This window comes from Vigna umbellata, chromosome 2 (genome assembly GCF_029865625.1).
Source record: "Vigna umbellata cultivar VRB3 chromosome 2, Vumbellata_1.0, whole genome shotgun sequence".
In the NCBI taxonomy this organism is placed as follows: Eukaryota; Viridiplantae; Streptophyta; class Magnoliopsida; order Fabales; family Fabaceae; genus Vigna; species Vigna umbellata.
Window position 1 is genome coordinate 35,083,125 of NC_142166.1, and position 23,675 is coordinate 35,106,799.

At 36.1% G+C, this 23,675-nt stretch overlaps 1 protein-coding gene across 1 annotated transcript; it reads right to left on the minus strand.

Annotated features, from left to right (window-relative positions):
• Positions 1 to 19,172: 19,172 nt before the first annotated feature.
• Positions 19,173 to 19,730, minus strand: LOC124821556 (uncharacterized). The gene has a single exon (XM_088107789.1). It carries the CDS (start codon positions 19,728 to 19,730, stop codon positions 19,173 to 19,175), a length of 558 nt encoding a protein of 185 aa, XP_087963915.1.
• Positions 19,731 to 23,675: the final 3,945 nt, after the last annotated feature.

Consider the following 23,675-nt stretch of genomic DNA (forward strand, 5'->3'; position numbering starts at 1 on the left):
CATCAATGAGAAGGAGCTTGTCGCAAGTATATCTAGTGAGTCTTCATCATCAGTTGTGTGCATGGCTCTGCCTTCCAATACCACTAACCATTTATGACTCACTAGATCAGTGACATAGAATATTTGTCTTGCTTGACTTGCCATAATAAATGGTTCATCCATGTAACTAATTTTGTTAAGATCCACCAAAGTGAATCTGAGGTCTTCTATCACACACCAGAATTACTATCAACCCATTTACACTTGAAAACTGGAACTCTAAAAGTGACATAATCAATTTCGCAAATTTCTTGTATTATTCCAAAATAACTCATTGATGCTATAATTGGATTCTTATCCTTGGAACTGGAAAAGTGTACAGCCTCAGCTTGTAGGGTAACTCCACTATTTTGAACTCTACTTTTATTGTCTTCCTCCTTTGAATATAACAAGTAATTGTTTATTTAATAGCCACCAAAAGTGAGCACATCAGTGTTAGGACCACGAGCTAGTCTCAGTAGATTTTTAGAAGCATTCGGAGTCGCGTAAACACAATAACAGGTGAACCAACCAAATAAGATCTAAACTTATCAAGAGCGAAACCAATTGCTAACAGCTCTTTCTTAGTGGTTGTGTAATTTGCTTGGGCATCCCCCAATGTAGAGTTGTATACATCACACATAAGTTCAAATGGGGCTGTCCAATCTGGTGCTTGAATGATTGGAGTTGTTGTCAAAGCTTATGATACTTTGTCGTTGAAGTTATCAAATTAATACTACTTTTCAAGGCAACTTCAGTATTGCCAAGTAGTATTCAAGAAAGTAGATAGGGTTAAAGTAACCGTGAGTCGTCTCCCAATGAATACGGAATTGCTTTTCAATATTTGAATCTTCTGAATGCTATGAAATACTTAAAGAATGTTTGAAGAACAAAGAGGAAACTTAGAAACAATTATGATGAAATATGCTAATTCCACTTATTTTCCAAGATAGATTCATCATCGGTTATCCACAGATAATTGTTCAATTGATTATTGTTCAAGTTTCGAATTAATTAAAGCACATTCTTAATTAATTAGAGGGCGATCATGCAGTTAACCAAAGTAGATTCTCAATCAAATGCAAGACCTTTCTAGATTATTCACAATGAATTCAACCAAACTACATTCTCAATCAAATTCTATAGTGTTTAATCATGTCTATTCTTAAATCTCCTAACCAAATTAAAAGCTAATTAATCAAAGTAAATTCTCAATCAATTATAGTTGAAATTGTTACCACCAATCAAAATACATTCTCAATTGATAGCAAAAACTTGTTTAATCATTTAAAAGTTCCTAAATTTAATCAAATTAGATTCTCAACCAAACCTAGAAACCCTTGAAGTCATATGATTAATATGCATGTAGATTCAAACACCTTATGATGCAAAAATCATTGCTTTTATTATGATTGAGAGATGAAAGACATAGAAAGAGATCAACTCAAATCAATAATCAAAAGAAACAATTGCATTAATTCAACTTAAACCTCAGAATCCATAATGAAATTACAGTGGAATAGCCTTAGAAGCTAAGCCCTCCATGAATGGAGTTAAACACATGATGAAATAAAAGTGAGAGGAGTGGTGGATGCTTCCTTCCAGTGGAGGAGTCTGAGAATGAATGAGTTGTGTTTTCTGCCTCCCTTGGGTCTCTTTATATAGGCTTGATTGGGCTTGGACTCTAAATCTTCTATTGATAAGATCTTTTATCTTATATCTAATATCTTCCTAATATTCAACATATTTAATCGGTTTTTGAGAACATTTGATAATATCTTTTCTAGATACAGAAAGATTTGACAAATATTATCTTTTGATTTTTATTGATATAGTTAAATAAGATAATTATTTATTAATATCAAATAAAATATCTTAAGATAAATTTTCGCCAAATTATCTTTTAAAATAAACTTGCCCAAAACTATATTTCAACCAATTTTATTTTATTCAAAATTGCACAGAAGTCTAGAAATTTCCTCTAATTACACTTTAGCCTTTTTTTGTCTTTTCAGATTTGCAATTCAAACTTTAATTCCAGCTACATCAACAAACATTAGACTATCCAAAATAAATTATGCAACTAAATTCACATTTTAAGCCTCTTTAATTCCCAAACCCTATAAAGCCAATAATCCCAAATCTTATTTTAAATCAATCATTTAAGCAAAAGAATCTGCCAAAAATTTGAATTTTAAAACATAAATGTAGGCAAAAATATGCAGTCATTAGCTTCCTTGAGGTGATCAAAAGCCTGTTACATCTATCATCAAATTCAAGATCACCATCTTTCTACAGCATTTGTTAAGATGTCGACAAGTGTACCGAATCATATCAAGTAATAATAAATGGTAAGACCATGTATCGTTTCCCAAGAGACTCACGACACTAGACTGTCATGTAATTACTTAACTAATTAAGACTTTGAAGACCAATTTTAGGGTTTTGAATGCAAAACAAGAAAGTAAATATGAATGCAAATTAATCAATTGAGGCTAAACACTGGAATAAATGGATGAAGTTGAAAATATGAGATGAGTATGTTGTTGGGGTTTAGATTTCACCTAGTCTACTCTCATGCATATAAGAATTAATATTCTTCATTCAATTGTTAACATCACTTTCTAAATTACTTAAAACCCAATTACATCACGAATAATAGTATATTGAACCGTTATCATAACCCCAAACTTGAAACTTTTCTTGTCCTGAAGCAAAATGTAACTAGGCTTAAAAAAAATAATCATACTACAATGTTCTAGCACACCAAAAAATATTTTCCTCTAGGACAAGTAAATCACTCATGTCTGCTCATCATAGAAATATTAGTCAAGAGATAATGATGCTTTAGCAAATCAAGCTTCAACTGTGGTGCTCACATGATCAAGACATACACAACAAATGCAAACCTCGTGAATAATCAACAACCAAGCAAGAATGTTATCATACAGTCATGGAACAATTCCCTTAACCACTCAAAAGTATTTCACTCAAGCACTCAAAAGTGTTTCACTCAAACTCAAAGGTGTATAGTGACGTGACACTCTTACACTTTACCATCACAATGTCACATGAATCAATTTTTCCTTTCATTTAACCACATATCAAACACACTTACAAGCAAGTTATCATCACAAGGGCTTTTCAAGGCTGGTATTGAGGTCAGGCTAAGAAGAAAATTGGGTTTTCTAGATAACAAAATCCTTGAGTTAAGAGAGTGCATACACTACAAGAAAATATAGAATTAAATACAGCCAAAATCCGTATATAAGGTCCAAAATCCGTATATAACACTTGCTTACATACGACTTATATATGGACAAAAATCCGTATATAAAACTGTCGTAGATAAATTATATACGGATATATCCGTATATAACTTATATACGGATTTTTCCGTATGTAATTTACATACGAAAAAATCCGTATGTAAAATCCGTATATAATTATATACGAAAAAATCCGTATATAAATCCGTATGTAACATTTTTTACAGAAAAAAAAATATTCAGCACTTACACATACATTAATCATAAACTTGTAATATACATATTACCAGCAATCACAATAACTTTTTTTCAACACCATATCAAACATGTAAAAGAAATATATATTACATAAAAATCATTATCAAAATAAGTTTACAAAATGTCTAATATATTCATAAATAGATTGTATTGCTCCTAAGATGCAAAACAACATAAATTTTACAATTCATAAGATGTCAAACAACATAGAATGACAGGTCTAGAGTTTCCTAATAATCAATCACTAAGGATTTTCTTCATCTGGGCGTTGATCTTGTTGCACTCCATCACCATGATAACAACTTCACCACATATTGCTTTTTCCCTTCTCCTTATTAGATTGTGCTGAGAGTGGAGGAGGTGGGTCAGAACCACTAGATGCCATGTCCTGACAAAAATAAATGCAATTGGATGGTCATACATAAAGTTGACAAACTCTATTAAACAATTAAGATGGTCAAAACATTGAAGAACATTAAGATGAATTTAAAAAAACTCATAGCATTATAAAAGGTTTTTTACATTGTGTTAGGATAAGAAGAATGAAACCAAGATTAATGCACAGGTAACCTAATATACTAGAATGTGATTTAAATGTTGTTGGAGGCCCTTCTATTCAAAGGAACATCAGTTTGATAACCCCATTATGTGTGGCTTTATTCTTTATACTTATAGGTCTCAAACAACCCTTTTCCAAAAACATGCCCAATCCAAACCATATTTAACAAAGTAATTAACTAAACCTAATATGAATGCACTAACCGCGGAAACCCTCGTAGGAGGTGAGAAGATGCAATGGTGGTTATGGAACAATAGCTCGGTCACACAGCGGCTACGGTTTAAGCTTTCACGAGTCCAACAACCTCAACCTAGCTTCTTCTCGAGCTCGCGAATGTCCTCACCTCATCACTCTCACAGAGCCTTCGTCGTCGTGATTGACATCATCGAATCATATTTTGCGACTTCATTTGTCCTCGTTACAGCCTTTTCCATCGATTACATCCTCATTTTGGCACTGTTTCACCATTCAGTCGTTGAATCGTCCTTTTCCACCGAACACGCGACCTAAATCGCATTTCTCACCGAACAATCTTCCTATTTTTCACTCCGCTTCGAATCCTTTCCGCTCCTGGAGTATCATCGCGAACATAGGGTTTTCCAGGCGCATTCCTCCTCTTTCGAGTTCTCTTGCTAAGGCCCTTCATTGAATCCGGTCGTGGTCTCACTGTTAACTCGTAGAGGAAGCTTCGAGAAGTCCAAGGAGCTTCTTCTATAAAGAGGGTTCTTCGTTGAGAGAGCAGAGGAAATTAAGACCAGGGGCAAGAGGGTTTCTTAATACAAATACCATTTTTTTTTAATAAAATTTTTTCCAGATCCGTATGTAGTTTTGGTAGGAAAGATTCACTTTTAATTATACACGAAGCCATTACATAAACTTCAGTCTTTATAAATCTTTCTCGCCACAACGCGCCTTACTTACATACGGATATTACATACGAATTATAAATAAATAAATATTAGTATATAAAATTTATATATAATTTATTTTTTTAAATCTGTATATAAAATCCGTATGCAATATTTACACTATATACGGATTAGAATCCGTATATAAATATCAGTAGGTAATTTCAGTTTTTCTTGTAGTGATAATTCATTTATTCTCATAAAAACTCAACTCTCTTTCTTCTTGTATGTGAGAAACCAATTTTGAACTTATTCCCAACTTTACTTGCATTGAGCTTAACCTATGCTTTTCTTTCTTTTCTTTTCTTTTGCTTTTTGCTTTTGCTCTTTCTTTTGCCCAATGCTCTTTAATGAATTTCACAAAGTTCTTTTCGGTTTCTCATCACCCCAAACTTGAACCATTCTCCATTACCACAAAAACATACTCTACTTAACTCAAGGTAAGGATTTCAAAAAGGGTTTTTCCACTTTCAACTTTAAGCTCAAGGTTCAAAGGGTAAAGAGAAACATTGTTCTTTGTTAGGTTCACCTATTGGCATTGGCTCTAAGGGAAAAGAAAACATGGCCTTGATCATGTGTAACAAGCAAACAAGTGGTTCAATCATAGAAAATTAGGCAAAATCAATCATGCTTCCAAAGCAATAACATTCAATCAATCAAAACTTTGGAGCTCAATCTCTCACAGATTAACTCAAGTTCCACAATTTAATAACATCCTGCCCAGCATATTAATCACAATTGAAATCATGCATCTGTTTTTAAAACAACTATGAGCAACCACCATATATGCTTAAAAGCCTCACCAATCATTAACTCAACATGCATCATAGAACAATAGAGCAAACACAAAAATATTACTCATCACAAACAGTTTATCACATCATACCAAACCATTGTAGCACAATTCATTAAACCAAGTACATAACAACAAAATAAACACAATTCAAATAAGCATAAAAATCCTGATCCAGTAGCATCCCTTAGTAGATGCTCTCCGTAACATCCACCAATAGATGTCTAATAACATAGCATCCATCAGTAGATGCTCTCAGTAACATCCCTCATTAGATGTCTAATCTTTTTGATCAGCATCAATCAGTAAATGCTAATCTTTCTCATCTTCATCGGCATCCATTAGTAGATGCCGTCAGTAGCATCCATCAGTAAACGCTTAATCGCATAACATCCATCAGTAGATGTTGTCCAGCATCCATCAGTAGATGTTGTCATTATTGCAACACAAAATCAAATGCAAACTACATAAATAATCAATTAAAAAGAAAAATTCAAAAACTAGGTTGCCTCCCAATAAGCACTTGTTTAACGTCACGAGCCTGACACCATTAAGCACAATCCATATCTATGACGTTGGTGTTCCTTTTGCTTTCATCACACCAACTTATCTGCAGCATCTTCCTGTTCACCATCTTTACCCTCATTGAATAAGGAGCCTCAATCTCAATAACTCCATTCTCTTTGATATTTTTAACCATTTTATGCACAGAGTCTTCGTGAACTAGTTTCTCTTCATTATTTGCCTTCTTCATCTACAATTGGCAGTTTTCTCTACTTTCAGACCTAAAAACAAAGATTTTGACGGCACTTGAAGGCTGGCGCTCAACGCCCTCAATGGGGCGCCTAGGCAGTGATAGGTGACATCCTGCGCTGAGGGCCAGTCAGGCGCCCTACGACCTTCTTCAACCTTCTTCTCTTGACGATCTTGTGCTCCTAGTACAAATTTTTGGATTTTATCCAGCAGACACTAAAGAACACTGGACTAGAGCACCCAATTAACAATAAAAGATAAAAAAGATAAAAAGATAAAGAGATAAAAAGATAAAAAGATAAAAAGAAAAAAAGAAAAAGATAAAAAGATAAAAAGATAAAAAGATAAAAAGATAAAAAGATAAAAAGATAAAAAGATAAAAAGATAAAAAGATAAAAAGATAAAAAGATAAAAAGATAAAAAGATAAAAAGATAAAAAGATAAAAAGATAAAAAGATAAAAAGATAAAAAGATAAAAAGATAAAAAGATAAAAAGATAAAAAGATAAAAAGATAAAAAGATAAAAAGATAAAAAGATAAAAAGATAAAAAGATAAAAAGATAAAAATACAAAAATACAAAAGGATAAAAATAGATAAAAAGATAAAAAGATAAAAAGGTAAAAAGATAAAAAGATAAAAAGATAAAAAGATAAAAAGATAAAAAGATAAAAAGATAAAAGATAAAAAGATAAAAAGATAAAAAGATAAAAAGATAAAAAGATAAAAAGATAAAAAGATAAAAAGATAAAAAGATAAAAAGATAAAAAGATAAAAAGATAAAAAGATAAAAGTTAAAGATAAAGTCTAATCGGTTAAGAATCACACAAAAGTATAGTTTAAACCACGAGTCCCCTGCAACGGCGCCAAAAACTTGGTAAGATGTCGGCAAGTGTACCGAATCGTATCAGGCAATAATAAATGGTAAGACCAACTATCGTTTCCAAAGAGACTCACGACACTAGACTGTCATGTAATTACTTAACTATGTAAGATTGAGAAGAACAATTTTTGGGTTTTGAATGCAAAACAATAAAGTAAATATGAATGAACGGATGAAGGCTAAACAATTAAGGCTAAACACCAGAATGAACGGATGAAGTTGAAAATATTAGATGAGTAGGTTTTTGGGGGTTAGATTTCACCTAGTCTACTCTCATGCATATAAGAATTCATCTTCTTCATTCAATTGTTAACATCACTTTCTAAATTACTTAATTACTGCATCACAATGTCTTGTATCACTCGTAATTAATTCTGCATTACGATTAGAAGCTTAAGATGACAAAAACTCATATCCCTATGTCTAGGCAATACTACTTTGGGAGAAAATTCTCCAGATCTAGGTTTCCCCGTATGTGTCCATATCACGAAAACCAATAATCATTTCATGAATGAGTTGAACATAACAAGCATAGAGCAAAGAAGAATAACCCTAACAATTGATGACAGAAGCATAAATAAATAAGAATCAATTCAAATACATGAGAGTTTAGAGGTTACATCTTCTCCAACAACAAATAAGGTTTAGTTCTCCATTATCATGGAGAAACTGGATGAACAATGGAATGAAAGAATAATGGAAGAGATAGAAAAACCCTAGAAAGAGAAGAGGAGAGTTGTCACATCCCCAAATCTACCCTTAAAGGGGTGAAACGTGTATTTCAGTGCTTATGCCATCAAAAGATACAATCCCTAGGAAGTCCAAGTCCTTAAATAGAACTTAAAAATAACAGAAAACAGGTCCAAGCCCACTTCGCTGATGCTCAACGTCCTAAGTGGGGCACCCAAGCGTTGTGCGTAAGAAAGCTGGCGCTCAGGCACCCTGCACCATACAAACTGGCGCATTGGCGCCCTGCGTGACCTCCTGTGCTCTTTTTTTTATGTTTTAAGTGTCCCTCTTGAATTCCAAGCCCTTGATAGTTTTGCTCTTCTTCCAAATCATACTAATAACCTACAAAATCAAGGGCAATTAGTGATAAAATCAACAAGTATACCCTCTACTGATGGACGAGCGCCCGAGAAGATGACGATAGAAGCTGTGCGAGCACGATTCGAACTCCTCGAGCCTTCCTCGACGAGAGAAGATGCAGCAGATATGTAGACAGAGCTCTAAATTAAGAGCTAATCGGAAGAGAACTCGAGAAAACCCTAAATAATGGATAAACCCTAAATCGAACAATGAAAACACTAATCGGACACAAATAAACCCTAAAATGGTGAGGAGACTCAATATAAACCGATTAATCGGTTCAAATGACTGATTGAACGGTGGAAAAGAAGGATGAACGGAGGAAATAAGGTTTGTTCGGTGAAAAATGAAGGAATAATGAAAATGAAGGAGGAAGTGAGACGAAACCCTAGAGGTCGCATTGACTCAAATGAGGTTGAGGAAGATGTTTCCTACCAACTTGACCAAATGTCACAACCACAAGAAGTTATTGAAGTTGAACGTATAACCGCATTGGTCGACCCTGATGGTGATGAAGATGAATTACAAGCAACAATACAAGGTGATGAAGAACAAGAAGAAGAGGAAGAAGAAGAAGAAGAAGAAGAAGAAGACGAAGAAGAAGATGATGATGATGATGACGACGACGAAGAAGAAGATGAAGATGATGATGATAAAGACGATGATGAAGAAGAAGATGAAGATGAAGATCATGATGACGAGGATTGAATGTTGGACATCCATTGTAGCAAATTGAACTATCATTTCAATAGAGTTATCTAAAATACCATGTTAAAAGTTGTATGCAATTATTTATACATTTACTTTAAAAACCATTGATCCTTAGTTAATCATTTCTATTTTTTCGCTTTATTTGTAACCATTTCAATGCAGTAATGACAGGACAAGGTTCAGAACGTCCTGATAAAGGAAAAGGGGTAGCAAGGCCTAAAAAGAGGCAACGGCAGGCACCAAAGTATGTACTTAGGGTGCCTGCTAGACTACCTACCACTGCTGCCGGCAGTACATCATCTGTGGGGCCTCCTCCTACCCCTACAGTACAGCCTCCTACACCTGTTGTAGACCCTACTCCTACCCCTGCAACAGACCCTCTTCCTCCTCCTATAATTATAACCCGCACTCCTTCCCCTGTGGTTATAACCCGCACTCCTCCCCCTGTGGTTATAACCCCCACTCCTGTCCCTGACCCTACTTCTATACCTTCCTCATCTGTTCTACCGCCTTCTGACACTATCACACCATCTGTTGATCAAGATTCAAGTGGTGATGGTGAAGGTCTTGACCCGCCCCTCCATGATCGACCATGGATTGAGCCGTATGGTAAAGGGTAAGTTTTTAATCTCTTGATATAATTTGATGTTTAAACCCTATTGTAATTCAAATGACTTTTATCCACCAGGTTTATTCCATCTAGGGTTGCTTCCCAGGCCATCACACGTTCAATTAAGCAACAGTTTCTAAGTCCATGGCCTACTTAGGGAGCAATACCTGATGACGACAAAAAGCCATTCTGGGAGCGCTTTCAGGTGAACAATCTATTTAACTAATTGTCCCTCTTATTTGAGTATGTTCTGTAATCAATGTTTGTTCTCTTTAATGTTACAGATGAAGGTACAGTGGAAACCTGAACATGAAAGTCAGATACACAGAAATTTCCACATGAAAGCATCTCATCGACTGTCAGAGATGTTTAGGGATGCCCGCAATGCAGGACAGCGCCCTTACTGGCTGGGTGAACAAATTTGGAACTCTTTACTGGCTCATTGGAATACAGTAGAGTTTCGCAATAAATGTGCCAAAGCCCAGAGGAACACAGCGTCTGAAAGGGGTGGCACCCTGCATACTGGTGGGTCGATCACCATTCATGAGCATGCCATTCGTATGGTATAATTTCATTACATAACTTTTTCTTTCATATATAAGTTATGTATTTATTTCATACGTACACTTCTAATTCTAAATTATGTTATAGGCACAAGCTCTGGGACGGGCGGTCCATGTTGATGAGGTCTTTGCACAGACTCGTGTAAGGAAGGGCACTAATCAATTCGTTGATGAAAGATCTCGGAAGACTCATGTAAGCAAATAACACTATTACTATTACTATTCCTACATCTAATTTTTCATTTAAGTTATTCTATCATTCCCTAACATTGCTTTTAATGTTTCAACAGGAAGAATTTTCTACGAGACTTTCACAGGTTAGATCTGAACATGAGTCAGCTCCTACACCGGATGATGCCAGTAATGCAGAAGATGACATCCGTAGGACACAGTGCTGGATCGACATCGTTGGTGGGAAGAAAAAGGGACGAGTGTACGGTGCAGGGCAACTTGCTGCAAACTATACAGCATCGAGAGGAGGCACTCTGAAGCACCAACCTTCTTCTTCCACCACTACTCCTGACGAGGTTGTTCTCCGCCTCACGCAGGCACTGCAGCAACGTGACCAGGAAATCACTGATTTGAGAGCAGAGTTTACAAACTTCAAGGCCCTGGTCATGAGAGTGTTGCCTGGTACTTCACAGGATGAATTAGTTATCCCTCCGACCCAGCCACAACCCTCCTCGTCACCCGCTGTCCCTCAGCAGCCCTCATCAGTCGAGCCCTCATCAGTCCAACCCAATTCAGTCCAACCCACAGCAGTCCAACCATCTATACCGGAGCAGGATGATGAAGATCATTCTGATGATAACTATGTACAGTATTGAATTCATTTTGTTATAATCAAGTTATAGAAACAATTGGATATTATCACATTTGGAGTTTACATCATTTGGATGTTAGATGAGTTGGATAATTTGGATGTTAGAATATCATTATGTTACATTCTTATATGTTATTAATATAAATACATGTTCTATGCATTAATCGATGTTCTATGGTGGATATTATTGATCAATGATTGCATCTTTGAGATGCACATTATGCAGGTCTGTATGTGCTTGAAAATTGTTATGCAGGTCTGTTTGTGTATGAAAATTTCTATGCAGGTTTGTTGTTGGTTTCATATACAAATGTCTCTGACATATCCCTCGAACTTACCGAAGGCTTTTGCCCTTCGGTAAATACCATCGCTTGCTCATTACCGAAGGCTTTAGGCCTTCGGTAAATACCCACGTTCGCTAACATTTACCGAGGGCTTCTGCCCTTCGGTAATTTACCAAGGGCGTCTGCCCTTCGGCATTTACCGAGGGCTTCTGCCCTTCGGTAATTTATCGAAGGATTTTGCCCTTCGGAAATTACCGAAGGGCAGAAGCCCTCGGTAAATGTTAGCGACAAGAGAATTACCGAGGGCTTTTTGGTCGTCGATAAGCCGTCTGTAAATGTCTTCTACCGATGGTTTTGGGCTGTTTCCGAGGGCTTTTGGCCTTCGGTAATGCCCTTCTTTTTTGTAGTGTTTGGACTCTCTAGCCAATGACTTTCAAGAGAGAATAATTTCTAATTTCAGAAAATTCAATTCTCATTAATCTCAAAAGTGAATGATACAGTGATGGAGACGGGTATTTATAGTAACCCATGTTCCTTACAAGCTAACCTATAAAAGGTAAAAATACTAAAGAAGGACTACGTCGGGTAGGATTACATCATACCCTCCCTCTTAAAAAAAGATTTGTCCTCAAATCTGGCATCGCCTTATGAAGAAGCTCCACACAGTTTTGGGAGCAAAGCCATGAAGTGGCCTTATTACTTTTAGATCTACTTTTCTTCCTCCTGGATCAAACACGAATCTGCAATACACATCAAATATATCTTTGGTTAATATTAATCCAAGAAAAGAATTTTCTTTAAAAACAAGAGAATAAGAACTTCTAATGCTTTGATTTGTAATCTTTGAAAATTTTAGAAGTCCAAATTCAATTTTGTCTTGAGTTAATTGTTTTCTTAAAGATAACAATAACTCAAGATTTGAATTGTCATATTTTGAAAATATTTTTATAGAATATAATGACAATTGGTTTGAAAGAGAAGTCAATATTTGAAGAATTAACCATGATTGGAAAAGAAGTAAAGATTTGAAAACCTTCCCTTTTAGGTTCCATAGTCTTGGAAAGAATAGAATTTGTCATCAGCAACAATTTCTGCTTTTCTTTCTTCTCTCTTTCTTGCCTTTCTCTCTTTTCTTCTTTTCTCTCTTTTTCTTTTATTTCTTCTTCTTTTCTTTTCTCTTCTTCTCTTCTTCTTCTCTCTTCTTCTCTTCTTAATTCCTCTCTTCTTGTCTCTTCTCTTTTCTTGTTTTCTTTTCTCTCTCTCTTCTCTTCTTCTTTCCTTTCTTCCTCTTCTTTTCTCTCAATCTCTCTTTCTCTTTTCTTATCCTTGATCTCTTTAAGTCTTGCCCCAAATTCTAATTCTCTACGAAGAAACCCATGATCTTTTAAACTCTCAAGAAATAATTTTCCATTATCAATGCAATCCCTAATTAGTTCCAGGTTTCTTTTAATACTTGAAGGCAAAAACTTTCTTCTCATGCAAGCTTTTAAATCATGCCAATCACGTATGGAAGACTTCCTACCTTTCCTAACATGATATTGTCTTTCATCCCACCACTCACTTGCATGCTCTTCTAACTTAGAGAGATATATGCTAAGGACATAATATTCACTCTCTCCATAAAACCAAGGATTTATTTTATCAATTTCTTTTTCCCAAGCTAGGTATGTTAATGCACCTATGTCTTTACCAAAGGATGGAAGATTCCTAGCTTGTTTGAAAATTTCATCAACATTATCTAACCTAGAAGACCTATATGAACTATAAGAAGACATCTTTGTTTTTAAAAGTTTTCTTTGTCTGAAAGGTATACAAGATTCACACTTAGACAAGTCCCAGGTAAGAGAGGTGAGTCATAAAAACTGCTTAAGTACCAAGTCTTACCTTGCCAGAAATGTCTTAGGTTACTACTAGTTACCCTTTAAACAAAAATCACCTTTAAAATCAAAGAACACAACTCACAAACAATCACAAACAATTAAGCACAATTAAAAGACTAGACTCTCGGACTCTAATGTGATAAGGCTTAGAGTTTAATCCCTTTTAGCCTAAATCACCCCTAAACGTGAAACACAAAGCAAATCAAGATTAAAGTTCAAACAATCAAGAAAAGTTGCTAAGAGTTGAAAGAGCACCAAGGACTCTTCCAAATACTTGGACTTTTTAAATGGCCTTTTACAAACAAAAATGAAATTAAAAGAAAGCTAGCCTATCAGCCTATTACACATCAAATGGAACAAAAATATACAAAACATGCACGCTTCCACGGTCTGATTCTGGTTCAGCTACAATCCACTTTTGATGCCAAATCCTTGTGCTAAAAACACGTACACTGATGTTGCTTCTTGACAGCTTCTGGAATCAATGCTTTTGAATCTCCTGGCCAGTATAATCCTACAATCACAAATCACAATTGGAATCAATGTACCTTATCTACACACGGATATCAAGAGGATTAACTTCACACAATATAAAAGATTCTTCCCTTTTATCCTAGTCTCGTGCACTTGATGCAGCTATATAAATTTCTTTTGCTCTCAAATGACAAAATGCAATCAAATATTCACACTCAATTCAGCAGAGCAACCATCAATGCTATCAATTTCCAGCTAAGATAGCTAAGACAGAAACAGTTAAGCAATCCAGAGGTAAGAAAGTTAAGCAACTCCCCTAATTAAATGGTTGGTTTAGCTTGCTCTAAACTCTACTGAGATTCTGCTGCTGCTTAAAATTCTTGACTCCAAATATTTATCAACTTTGCACACAACAACACACCTATTCTACACTTTCTCCCTGCACTGATTTCAAATATGCACACAGAAATTACACCAATTCCAGCAAAATACACATAAACATGGATATTAAACCAGATGCAAATGGGTGTAATTCAAGGCTGAAACCAAACTGATTAAACAATCATTCCAAATTAATCAAAACCTGATCAAGCCAATGGACAAAAAAATGATATGATGTAATGCAGAAAATTCAGCTAAGATTAAACAATGAATTTAAACATAATGGAAATCTGCACAAATAAATCTCAGTTGTTTAAGCTCTCAAATCATCACATTGAAATTCTGATATGCACTCATAGGCCAATGCACTCAATCTTCATCAGATTCAAATATATGGATTTCAATCCTTAGTCCAACTGATTAAACAACCACCCCAAGCTAATCAAATCAATGGAGAAAGATTAACATGATGCAATGCAGAAATTGGCAGTTAAAACAGTGTTGATGCAGAAATGAATAAGCTCAAAACTAATTCAGAGCAGCATTTGCAATTCCTGATGCATCTACCAAGTTCCCATAGATCTTATCAAATCAAAATCAGCATTCACATTCAAACAATTAATATACCAATGATTTCAGCAAACAACTTATAATCTAAAATGAATGCAAGAGCTTATTAAAATGAAAACAATCACAATTGCTCTAGGTTGATCACTCAAACTCCTTTTCCCTGCATAATGAACAATCACAAACAGTTAGATTAACAATGAATTCTCTATTTCAAAGTGCCAAGGAATTAGGCCAAATTAGCCTCACTAAACTCACTACACTCAGGCTTCTCTTTTGAAATTTAAAGCACATAAAAGAAAAGGTTTGGAAGGGAGATTCTCCCTTGGCAGTTCAAAGCTGGAGAATCTTTCAGACCACCACCACCTAAGATGCTACCAAGCACACAAACCTTCTTTCAAATTCCAGAAACCAAAGTGTAACAGCTTCTCAAACAAGAATGGTTAGGCTAAGGCAAAGGCAAAGTAATGGACATTACAGGACAGCCACCAACAATGTAAGCACCAGATAATGAAACTAACAGCACAGCAGAGAAACTGACTCAAGATCAGATTATGAAAGCAAACAAAGCTCAAATTATAACAGTTGAACATAATGCACATGCATTGAGACAAAACCAGGAAAGTCAATCAAGACAAACAAGAAACAAGGTAATGAATAATGTGAGCACTCAAACAGGATCCTAAGATCAGTTCTAGAGTAGATGTTAAAAGCAATAAAAAAAACCCAAACAAGTTGCATTTGCACCAAATTCAAATTCAGTTCAGAATTGGTTGAAACTGTTCCATAAAATGCCTAAGAGAAAAGGCTTTTCTAATGCATCAGCTTTCATAAAAGTCAATTGCACTGGTCTGTCAGCTTTTTAGAACTATATAAATGTTTCTTTTGAATTGTTTTACATGTAAACAGAATGACCAAGCTTTTGCTGCAATGACAACTCAATTTCAAATGCACCAATTCCACAAATTTCAGAAAAGGCAAACAACTAGCAACTTGTGAATGAAAAATGCCAAAAGTTTGGTGGTTTAAAGAGTGAAAAGGCTTAGGGCAGCTATTAACTCATGGTTTCTTTGCATCCTCAGTTTCAAATATCTAAAACAAACTTGTTTGTAAAGCAACTGGATGCAGAAACACACTATCTCAAAATTTGACTTAGTCAGCTCCAAATTACTCAAATTAAGCAACTCTTCCACTCAAATTTTGACTTAATGAATCAAATGACCTTTGAACACTTAAATTGAACCAGAAACAACAACTCAAACTTGAACAAGAAACTAAATCAACAACGAAAGATGTTTAGCAATGATCTATGTGCTAAACCAGATTTGAAACAAAAATAACTAGACTCAAGCAAAGCAATGCAGATCGGCCAACTACAAATGAGACTTTATTGGAGTTTTCTCAGTGCAACCAAGCTCTGCCAAAGTGATTCATTGCTTGTATGGTATGCACATGGTACTGGCTCAATCAATCAAATGCATCTCAATGCTAAATTCTTAGTCAAGTGCACAAAATAACCAGAAACAGATTAGGCACCAAATAACTGCTGTGAACCAATGCAAATCTGCATCTCATGTCAAACACTAAGCACCCGAGCTCTTAATGAATTTGTCATTGCTCATATGGTGTGCTGATGTTGATCAACAGCTAGCATGCAACAAAAACCTTAAGAACAGATTCCAAATTATTTAAAAGACAAATAACCAAATTAACATGACGACTATGAGAAAACTAAAAGACTCAAACAAGAAGATTCATCGAATTAAAATGAACTAAGACTCAATATAATGACTCAAGCACAGAACAAGCAACCTTATCAGAATTTGGAAACCTAAACACATGAACACAAATTTCACTGAATGAAAATGCACGAACAAAAGTTAAACACAAGACAGTAAAGAAATTGACTAACAACGCGAAAATGAAAGAAATTAAACGCACAGCGTTAAACCAGAACACAGAGAGAAACACAGATTACAACAAATCAACACAAGACAACATATGAATCAAGACAAAGCAAAAAGACACAAGGAAAGCGATACTTATCTTCGAAGCGTGTTCGACCTTGCTCTGAATACCAACTGATGGACGAGCGCCCGAGAAGATGACGATAGAAGCTGTGCGAGCACGATTCGAACTCCTCGAGCTTTCCTCGACGAGAGAAGATGCAGCGGATATGTAGACAGAGCTCTAAATTGAGAGCTAATCGGAAGAGAACTCGAGAAAACCCTAAATAATGGATAAACCCTAAATCGAATGATGGAAACACTAATCGGACACAAAGAAACCCTAAAATGGTGAGGAGACTCAATATAAACCGATTAATCGGTTCAAATGACTGATTGAACGGTGGAAAAGAAGGATGAACGGAGGAAATAAGGTTTGTTCGGTGAAAAATGAAGGAATAATGAAAATGAAGGAGGAAGTGAGACGAAACCCTAGCGGAGAAGATGAGATTCGGTGGAAAACCTGGATCTAGGGTTGCAATGACGGAAGCAAGGTAGAATAGAGGTTGAACATGGAATCTGTGATGAAACCAAAGCAAAACAGTGAAGAGGATGTGGTTGATGGCCGAGGAGCTATTGAGAGAGTGAAATGCAAATGACCGCTGTGGGTGAGGCGTGATGGAATGAAGAATGTGAGGGAGAGTGCTATCGCATGCTCTAATGAGGTGGCAGCGAAGGATAGATAGCATGGAGGAGAGAAGCACCGTGAATTTTGGAAAATGAAAGTGAGAGAGGTGCTTGGAAGGTGGCTAGAGGGATCCTTTGGACTCTCTAGCCAATGACTTTCAAGAGAGAATAATTTCTGATTTCAGAAAATTCAATTCGCATTAATCTCAAAAGTGAATGATACAGTGATGGAGACGGGTATTTATAGTAACCCATGTTCCTTACAAGCTAACCTATAAAAGGTAAAATTACTAAAGAAGGACTACGTCGGGTAGGATTACATCATCTACTCACTTATTCGAAAAACTAAACTAAAAACATGAGTTCAAACAAGCTTCTAAGTCCAAAAAGGGTTGATTTAATATCAAAATTACATCACGAATAATGGTATATTCAACAGTTATCATAGTTTGGACAAGGGAAGGGATTTCTTGTTGAAATCTCTAATAAAGCACTTGTAGAAACCTGCATGCTCAAGAAAAGACCGCACCTCCCGCACACAAGAGGGTTAAAGCAATTATGAAATAACAGAATTTTAGCAGGATCTAGTTCTATACCTTTACTAGAAATAATATGCCTTAAAACTAAACCTTGTTCCACCATGAAGTGATATTTCTCAAAATTGAGAACAAGGTTGGTTTCAATGCATCTTTTAAGAACTCTATCCAAACTCTCTAAACATGAATCAAAAGAGGATCCATACACAGTGAAATCATCCATATACACCTCTATACAACTCTCTAGCAAATCAATGAAAATGCTCAGGAGGCACCGCTAGAATGTACCAGGGGCGTTGCAAAGGCCGAAATGCATTCTGCTATAGGGTAATGTGCCAAAGGGACAAGTGAATGTGGTCTTTTCCTCATCCTGAAGTGCAATGTGTATTTGAAAATATCTAGAAAAGTCATCAAGAAAGCAGTAGTGAGACTTACTTGTCAGCCGCTCAAGAATTTGATCAATGAAGAGCAAAGGGAAATGATCTTTCCTTGTTGCTTGATTAAGCCTCCTATAGTCAATGTAGACTTTTCAACTGTTTTGTACTCTTATGGGAATGAGCTCATCCCTTTCATTTTTCACCACAGTAAGGCTAGTCTTCTTTGGCACAACATGGACCGAAGTCACCCACTGACTATCCGTGAGAAGATAGGTGATCCCAGCTTGGAGAAGCTTGCTCACCTCCTTCTTTATAACATCCAAGATCATTGGGTTTTTCCTTCTCTGCGGTTGTCTAACTGGTTTGTGTCCATCCTCCAATAGAATCCTATGCATGCAAGTCGATGGGCTAATACCAAGAATGTCAGCCAAGGTCCAAACAATTTCTTGTGCTTTCGTAGCACATGCAACAATTTCTCCTCTTGAACAACATCAAGGGAGGTGGAAATTTTCACTAGCAACTTCTCATCTTCCTCCAAGTACGCATACTTGAGGTTTTCTAGAAGCGGTTTAAGCTTAGGGGTGAGTGCCTGTAAGTCAGATTTATCTATGCTTCCTGCAAAAAGGTTAATGCATTTTGACTCTAAAGAGTTTACATCCAAAGGCATAACACCCATCTCATCATATTCAACATCAAAATCCATCACACAATATACACCATCTCAATCATCAATATCAAAATCAATCTCAGACTCAATCTCATATTCAATGCATGTATGCAAAGAGGATGGAAAGGAATGTTCCTATTAATGCAAAGAATCAAATTTAGCAGCATATTCATCAACTACATCATCGAGAATATCAAGTCTAAACACAAAATGGTCCTTAGCTGGAAACTTCATTGCATCAAGAATATTAAAATGCACAATAATATCACCAAATTCCATTGATAAGGTTCCAACATACACATCAATTTTAGTTCGGGGTGTTTTTAGAAATGGCCTACCTAAAATGATGTGAACAGATCCATGGGAGAATCCCTCCTCCATTTCCAAAACATAAAAGTCTGCAGGGAAAATCAATTGACCAACCCAAACCAAAACATCATCTATGTAACCTGTTGGGTGGGCAACATTTCTATTAACCAATTGAATGACCACACTCGTAGGTTGCAAAGAACCGAGAGACAAAGATTTATATATGGACAGAGGCATAACATTAATGGAAACACCTAGATTTAGCATGGCATTTTCGAATTTACTATTCCCAATGACACAAGGGATGTAGAATGTACCTGTGTCCTTGCACTTTTTTGGAATGTGTGGAACAGATTTACCTATGAGTGCAAATACATTTATGCCCATGTTGATTCTTTCATCTTCCTTTTGTGGGTGCACAACTCCTTCGGGAATTTTGCATATTTTGGAATCTGCTTGATGACATATAGAAGAGGTATGTTTTTGTTTGGAATATTTTTGCAAATACATTTATGCCCATGTTTTTGTTTGGAATATTTTTGCTTGATGACATATAGAAGAGGTATGTCTCCAAGATCTCTTTATCTACCTCTTCCATATTTTTGTTTGGAATAACTTTTGAAGGGAATGGAAGAGGAATCAGACGGTGTTGCAAGTCAGAAGATGCACTAATGGTGGTGGAAGAAGAAGAAGGTCCACCTGAAGAAGAAGATTTGCCTGAAGAAGAAGATCCACATGAAGAAGAAGATCCACTTGCCTCAAATTTCCAACTTGGACTTTCCTGATCCACTTTTCTCTTAGATGTATCAAGGTCAGGCTAAGGTGCAGGTGTAGGTGCAGGAGGTGGCACTGTGGGTATAGGAATCTGCTTCCTAGATCTAAGGGTTGTGACACTAACATTCTTTGGATTCTACATAGTCTGAGAAGGTAGTTTGTCAGAATTTTGAAATTGTGCCTGATTCAATTTTGTAGCTATCTACCCCATCTGATTGGTTAGGCTCTAAACTAATGCTCTCATCTCCTGCTGGAATTGCATATTCTAAATTGTCATCTGCCTCACTAGCTTCTCCAATGTAGGCTCAGAGGAAGTTGAAGGTTGAGGAATTGGTTAGGTATGTATATCTTGTTGCTGTTGTTGCCTCTGGTATTGCTGGACAGGTGGAGGCACATAGGGTCTACTCAGACCTATAACATTTTGATTCTGGAATGGTGGTGGTTATTGCTGCTGTTGTGGAGCATTAGACTATCTCAAATTTGGGTGATTCCTCCACCCCAGGTTGTATCTATTACTTGAGAGGTCATAATTTTGTTGTTGATGTTATTGTGGCTATCTGTTGTTATAGATGTTTGCAGCATAGGCTTAAGGAGCAACTGGGCCAACTACTTGTTGCAAAGAAGGACAAGCATTTATATAATGATCATTAGAAGGGCAAATGCCACATAGACGTGTGACATATGTAGATGTAGGTCTCTGATTGCTAGCCAGCCGTGTCACCAAACTCACAAGAGCATCAAGCTTGCTCAAATTTCTTATCTGCAAATGATCCAGAATGAGTAGCAACATCATGAACTCCCCTAACAACAATAGCATGATTTCTCGCACTGAACTGTTGGGAGTTGGAAGCCATTTTGTCAATCAAATGTTTGGCTTCAGTAGGCGTCATATCTCCAAGAGCTCTACCACTAGCAACGTCAATCATACTCATGTCCATGTTGTTTAGACCTTCATAAAAGTATTGGAGATCGAGTTGCTCGGATATATGATGGTATGGGCAGCTTGCACATAGCTTCTTGAATCTCTCATAGTATCCATACAAGCTTTCACCATCGAGTTGCCTAATTCCAGATATATCCCTTCTTATGGCTATGGTCATGGATGCTAGGAAGAATTTCTCCAAAAATAATCTCTTAAGATCATCCCAGCTGGTGATTTATCTAAGCGCAAGGTAATACAAAAAAATCCTTTGCCACACTCTCTAATGAATGTGGGAATGCCTTCAAGAATATGTGATCTTCAGGGACATCTAAAGGCTTCATTGTTCAGCAAACTATGTGGAAATCCTTCAGATGCTTATGTGAACATTCACGTGCAAGACAATGAAAATTTGGCAACAAATGGTTCAGTCCAGTTTTGAGAACATATGGCACGTCCTCATCAGGATATTGGATACACAAGCTTTCATAAGTGAAATCAGGTGCAACCATTTCCCTAAGAGTCCTCTCGTGAGATGGAGGTTGAGCCATATTGTGCTCGTTATGAAAATCAACAAAATTAGAATCAGATGCAGCAGATGCAGTATGCATAAAATAAGGAGCCATTAACATAGAAGGAGAATGTTGAGACTCTAATGGTACTGAATCGAACGGAATAGACTCTAAAGACATGTTCCTAGAATGCCTAACTAATCTATGAAAAGTCCTATCAATTTCAGGATCAAAGGGTGGTAATGGTCCAAGATTTCCCCTAGTCATACACTAAGTCAAGGCACGTCAACAAAAGTCAACATAATGAAACATACGGGGGTAAACTCCAAGTATATGCAAACCTTATCCAAATGAGCTGAAATTTATTGAGCAACACCCTAAATACATGAAATGATAACACAAAAATTTTCAAAGCAAATTCAAAGGATAAATATTTTTACCAATTCAAGAAAATTTGGAAAAATGGGGCAATAAAACTTGAAAAATAAAAAATAAGTAGAAAAAACTCTCTTTTTGAAAATCCGGGTGTCGCCAACTAATTGAATGGGTTGGGATGAATTTATTTTTTTATATGCAAAATGGACATAAAATACGTCCATTTTTTATAAAAGCATAAAAAGTTACCACACTTTAAAGTTTTCAACATTTGTATTTCCAAAAAAAATTGTAACTCAGGACTGGAACTACCACAAGTGCTTCTATGATTTTTCTATCATAATATGGACCAAAAGAAGTGAACAGAAAAAAATTCAAAGAAAAATAACACTCCTAGCCATCAAAACAAAAATCGCCAATTAAATAGGAAAATTAGATATTATTCATGGCACTATTCATCGCGCGCGCACTATTTATTTGCGTTCTCTTGCCAATCATGCAACCAGCTCAAATTATCCTAATTTTGAAACAACAAATGCACAAACTCAAAAACAAGACACAACACACTAACACACAAACCCAAGACCGAACCGTTGTTCCCCGACAACGTCGCCAAATTTGATTGAGGTCGTACCCGAATCAAATTAATATGCAATTAAAGTGCAGTATATACTAGGAAGTGACTCCTAGGTCGTCTCTTAAGGACCAAATGTGGTTCACGAAATAGGTCAAACACGTAGTGGGTCGGGGGGTTTTGGACAATTTGTGGTAATGAAATCCACTCACTAAAAACACGAATTCAAACACTAATTAAAAACGGTTGATCACTAGTTTGATTGCATGCTTCCAATCACAGATTAACAACAATTACCCACTCCTTTAAACTTTAATCCAACACGAATTAACCAACTAAGCGAAGGTTAATACGGTCTTCAAAAATGTGAATTAAGCAAACACAATGCATATGCTAATCACTTCTACATACACAGATTAATTAACTCAGCGGAAAATAAACCCAAGTGCAAAACATATTTAACAATGAATTACAATGAGAGCCAAGAAATCTCAAAGAACCAATGCGATCTCCCTAGTGTCCAATATAGTACGTTTAAGGTTCCATTACAAACATAATGCAACTCGAAACTATAGAGTAACTAAGAAAAACAAAACACGGGATGGATGGAAAAAATAGAAACCTAAATCAGAATAAACAGAAAACGCAATTCATATGTTAAAGACGCAATTCAAAACACAAAACGAAACATAGATGAACTATATGAAACGAAACAAAGACAAAAGCCCAATGAAATGAAACCCTAGCAGTAGAACTAATTTGGAAATCAGAATTGAAATTGAAACAGCAAACCAAAACGAAATTGCAAGGTGAAAACGAAAACAAAATTCAGTGCAGCAACAATTGATTCAAGTGGCAACCAAATTCCAAGAACAGTAGAAGCAAGGAAAAACGAAAATGAGCAAGAGAACAGAAACAAAAATTGAAAGCAGTATTGCAATTAATTAGAAAATGAGTTCAATTCAAAAGAGAAGAGAAACGAAAAATGGGAACCCCTATGGGAGATCTCTTTAGAAGCTAAAAACGAATAGAAGAATGAGAAAAAGTACAAGGGATGGTGGGTGCTGGACACTAAAACTTAGGTCACCCCGCCCCCCTCCCCCCCCCCCCCCTTTGGGCCTAATCTAAAATCACCAAAAATGGCCCAATTGTACAAATATGTCCAAAAATACATAAAA

Bases quoted from the DNA above. Each gene is read 5' to 3' on its own strand.
- LOC124821556 (XM_088107789.1), bottom strand. From the start codon at position 19,730: ATGGGCATAAATGTATTTGCACTCATAGGTAAATCTGTTCCACACATT.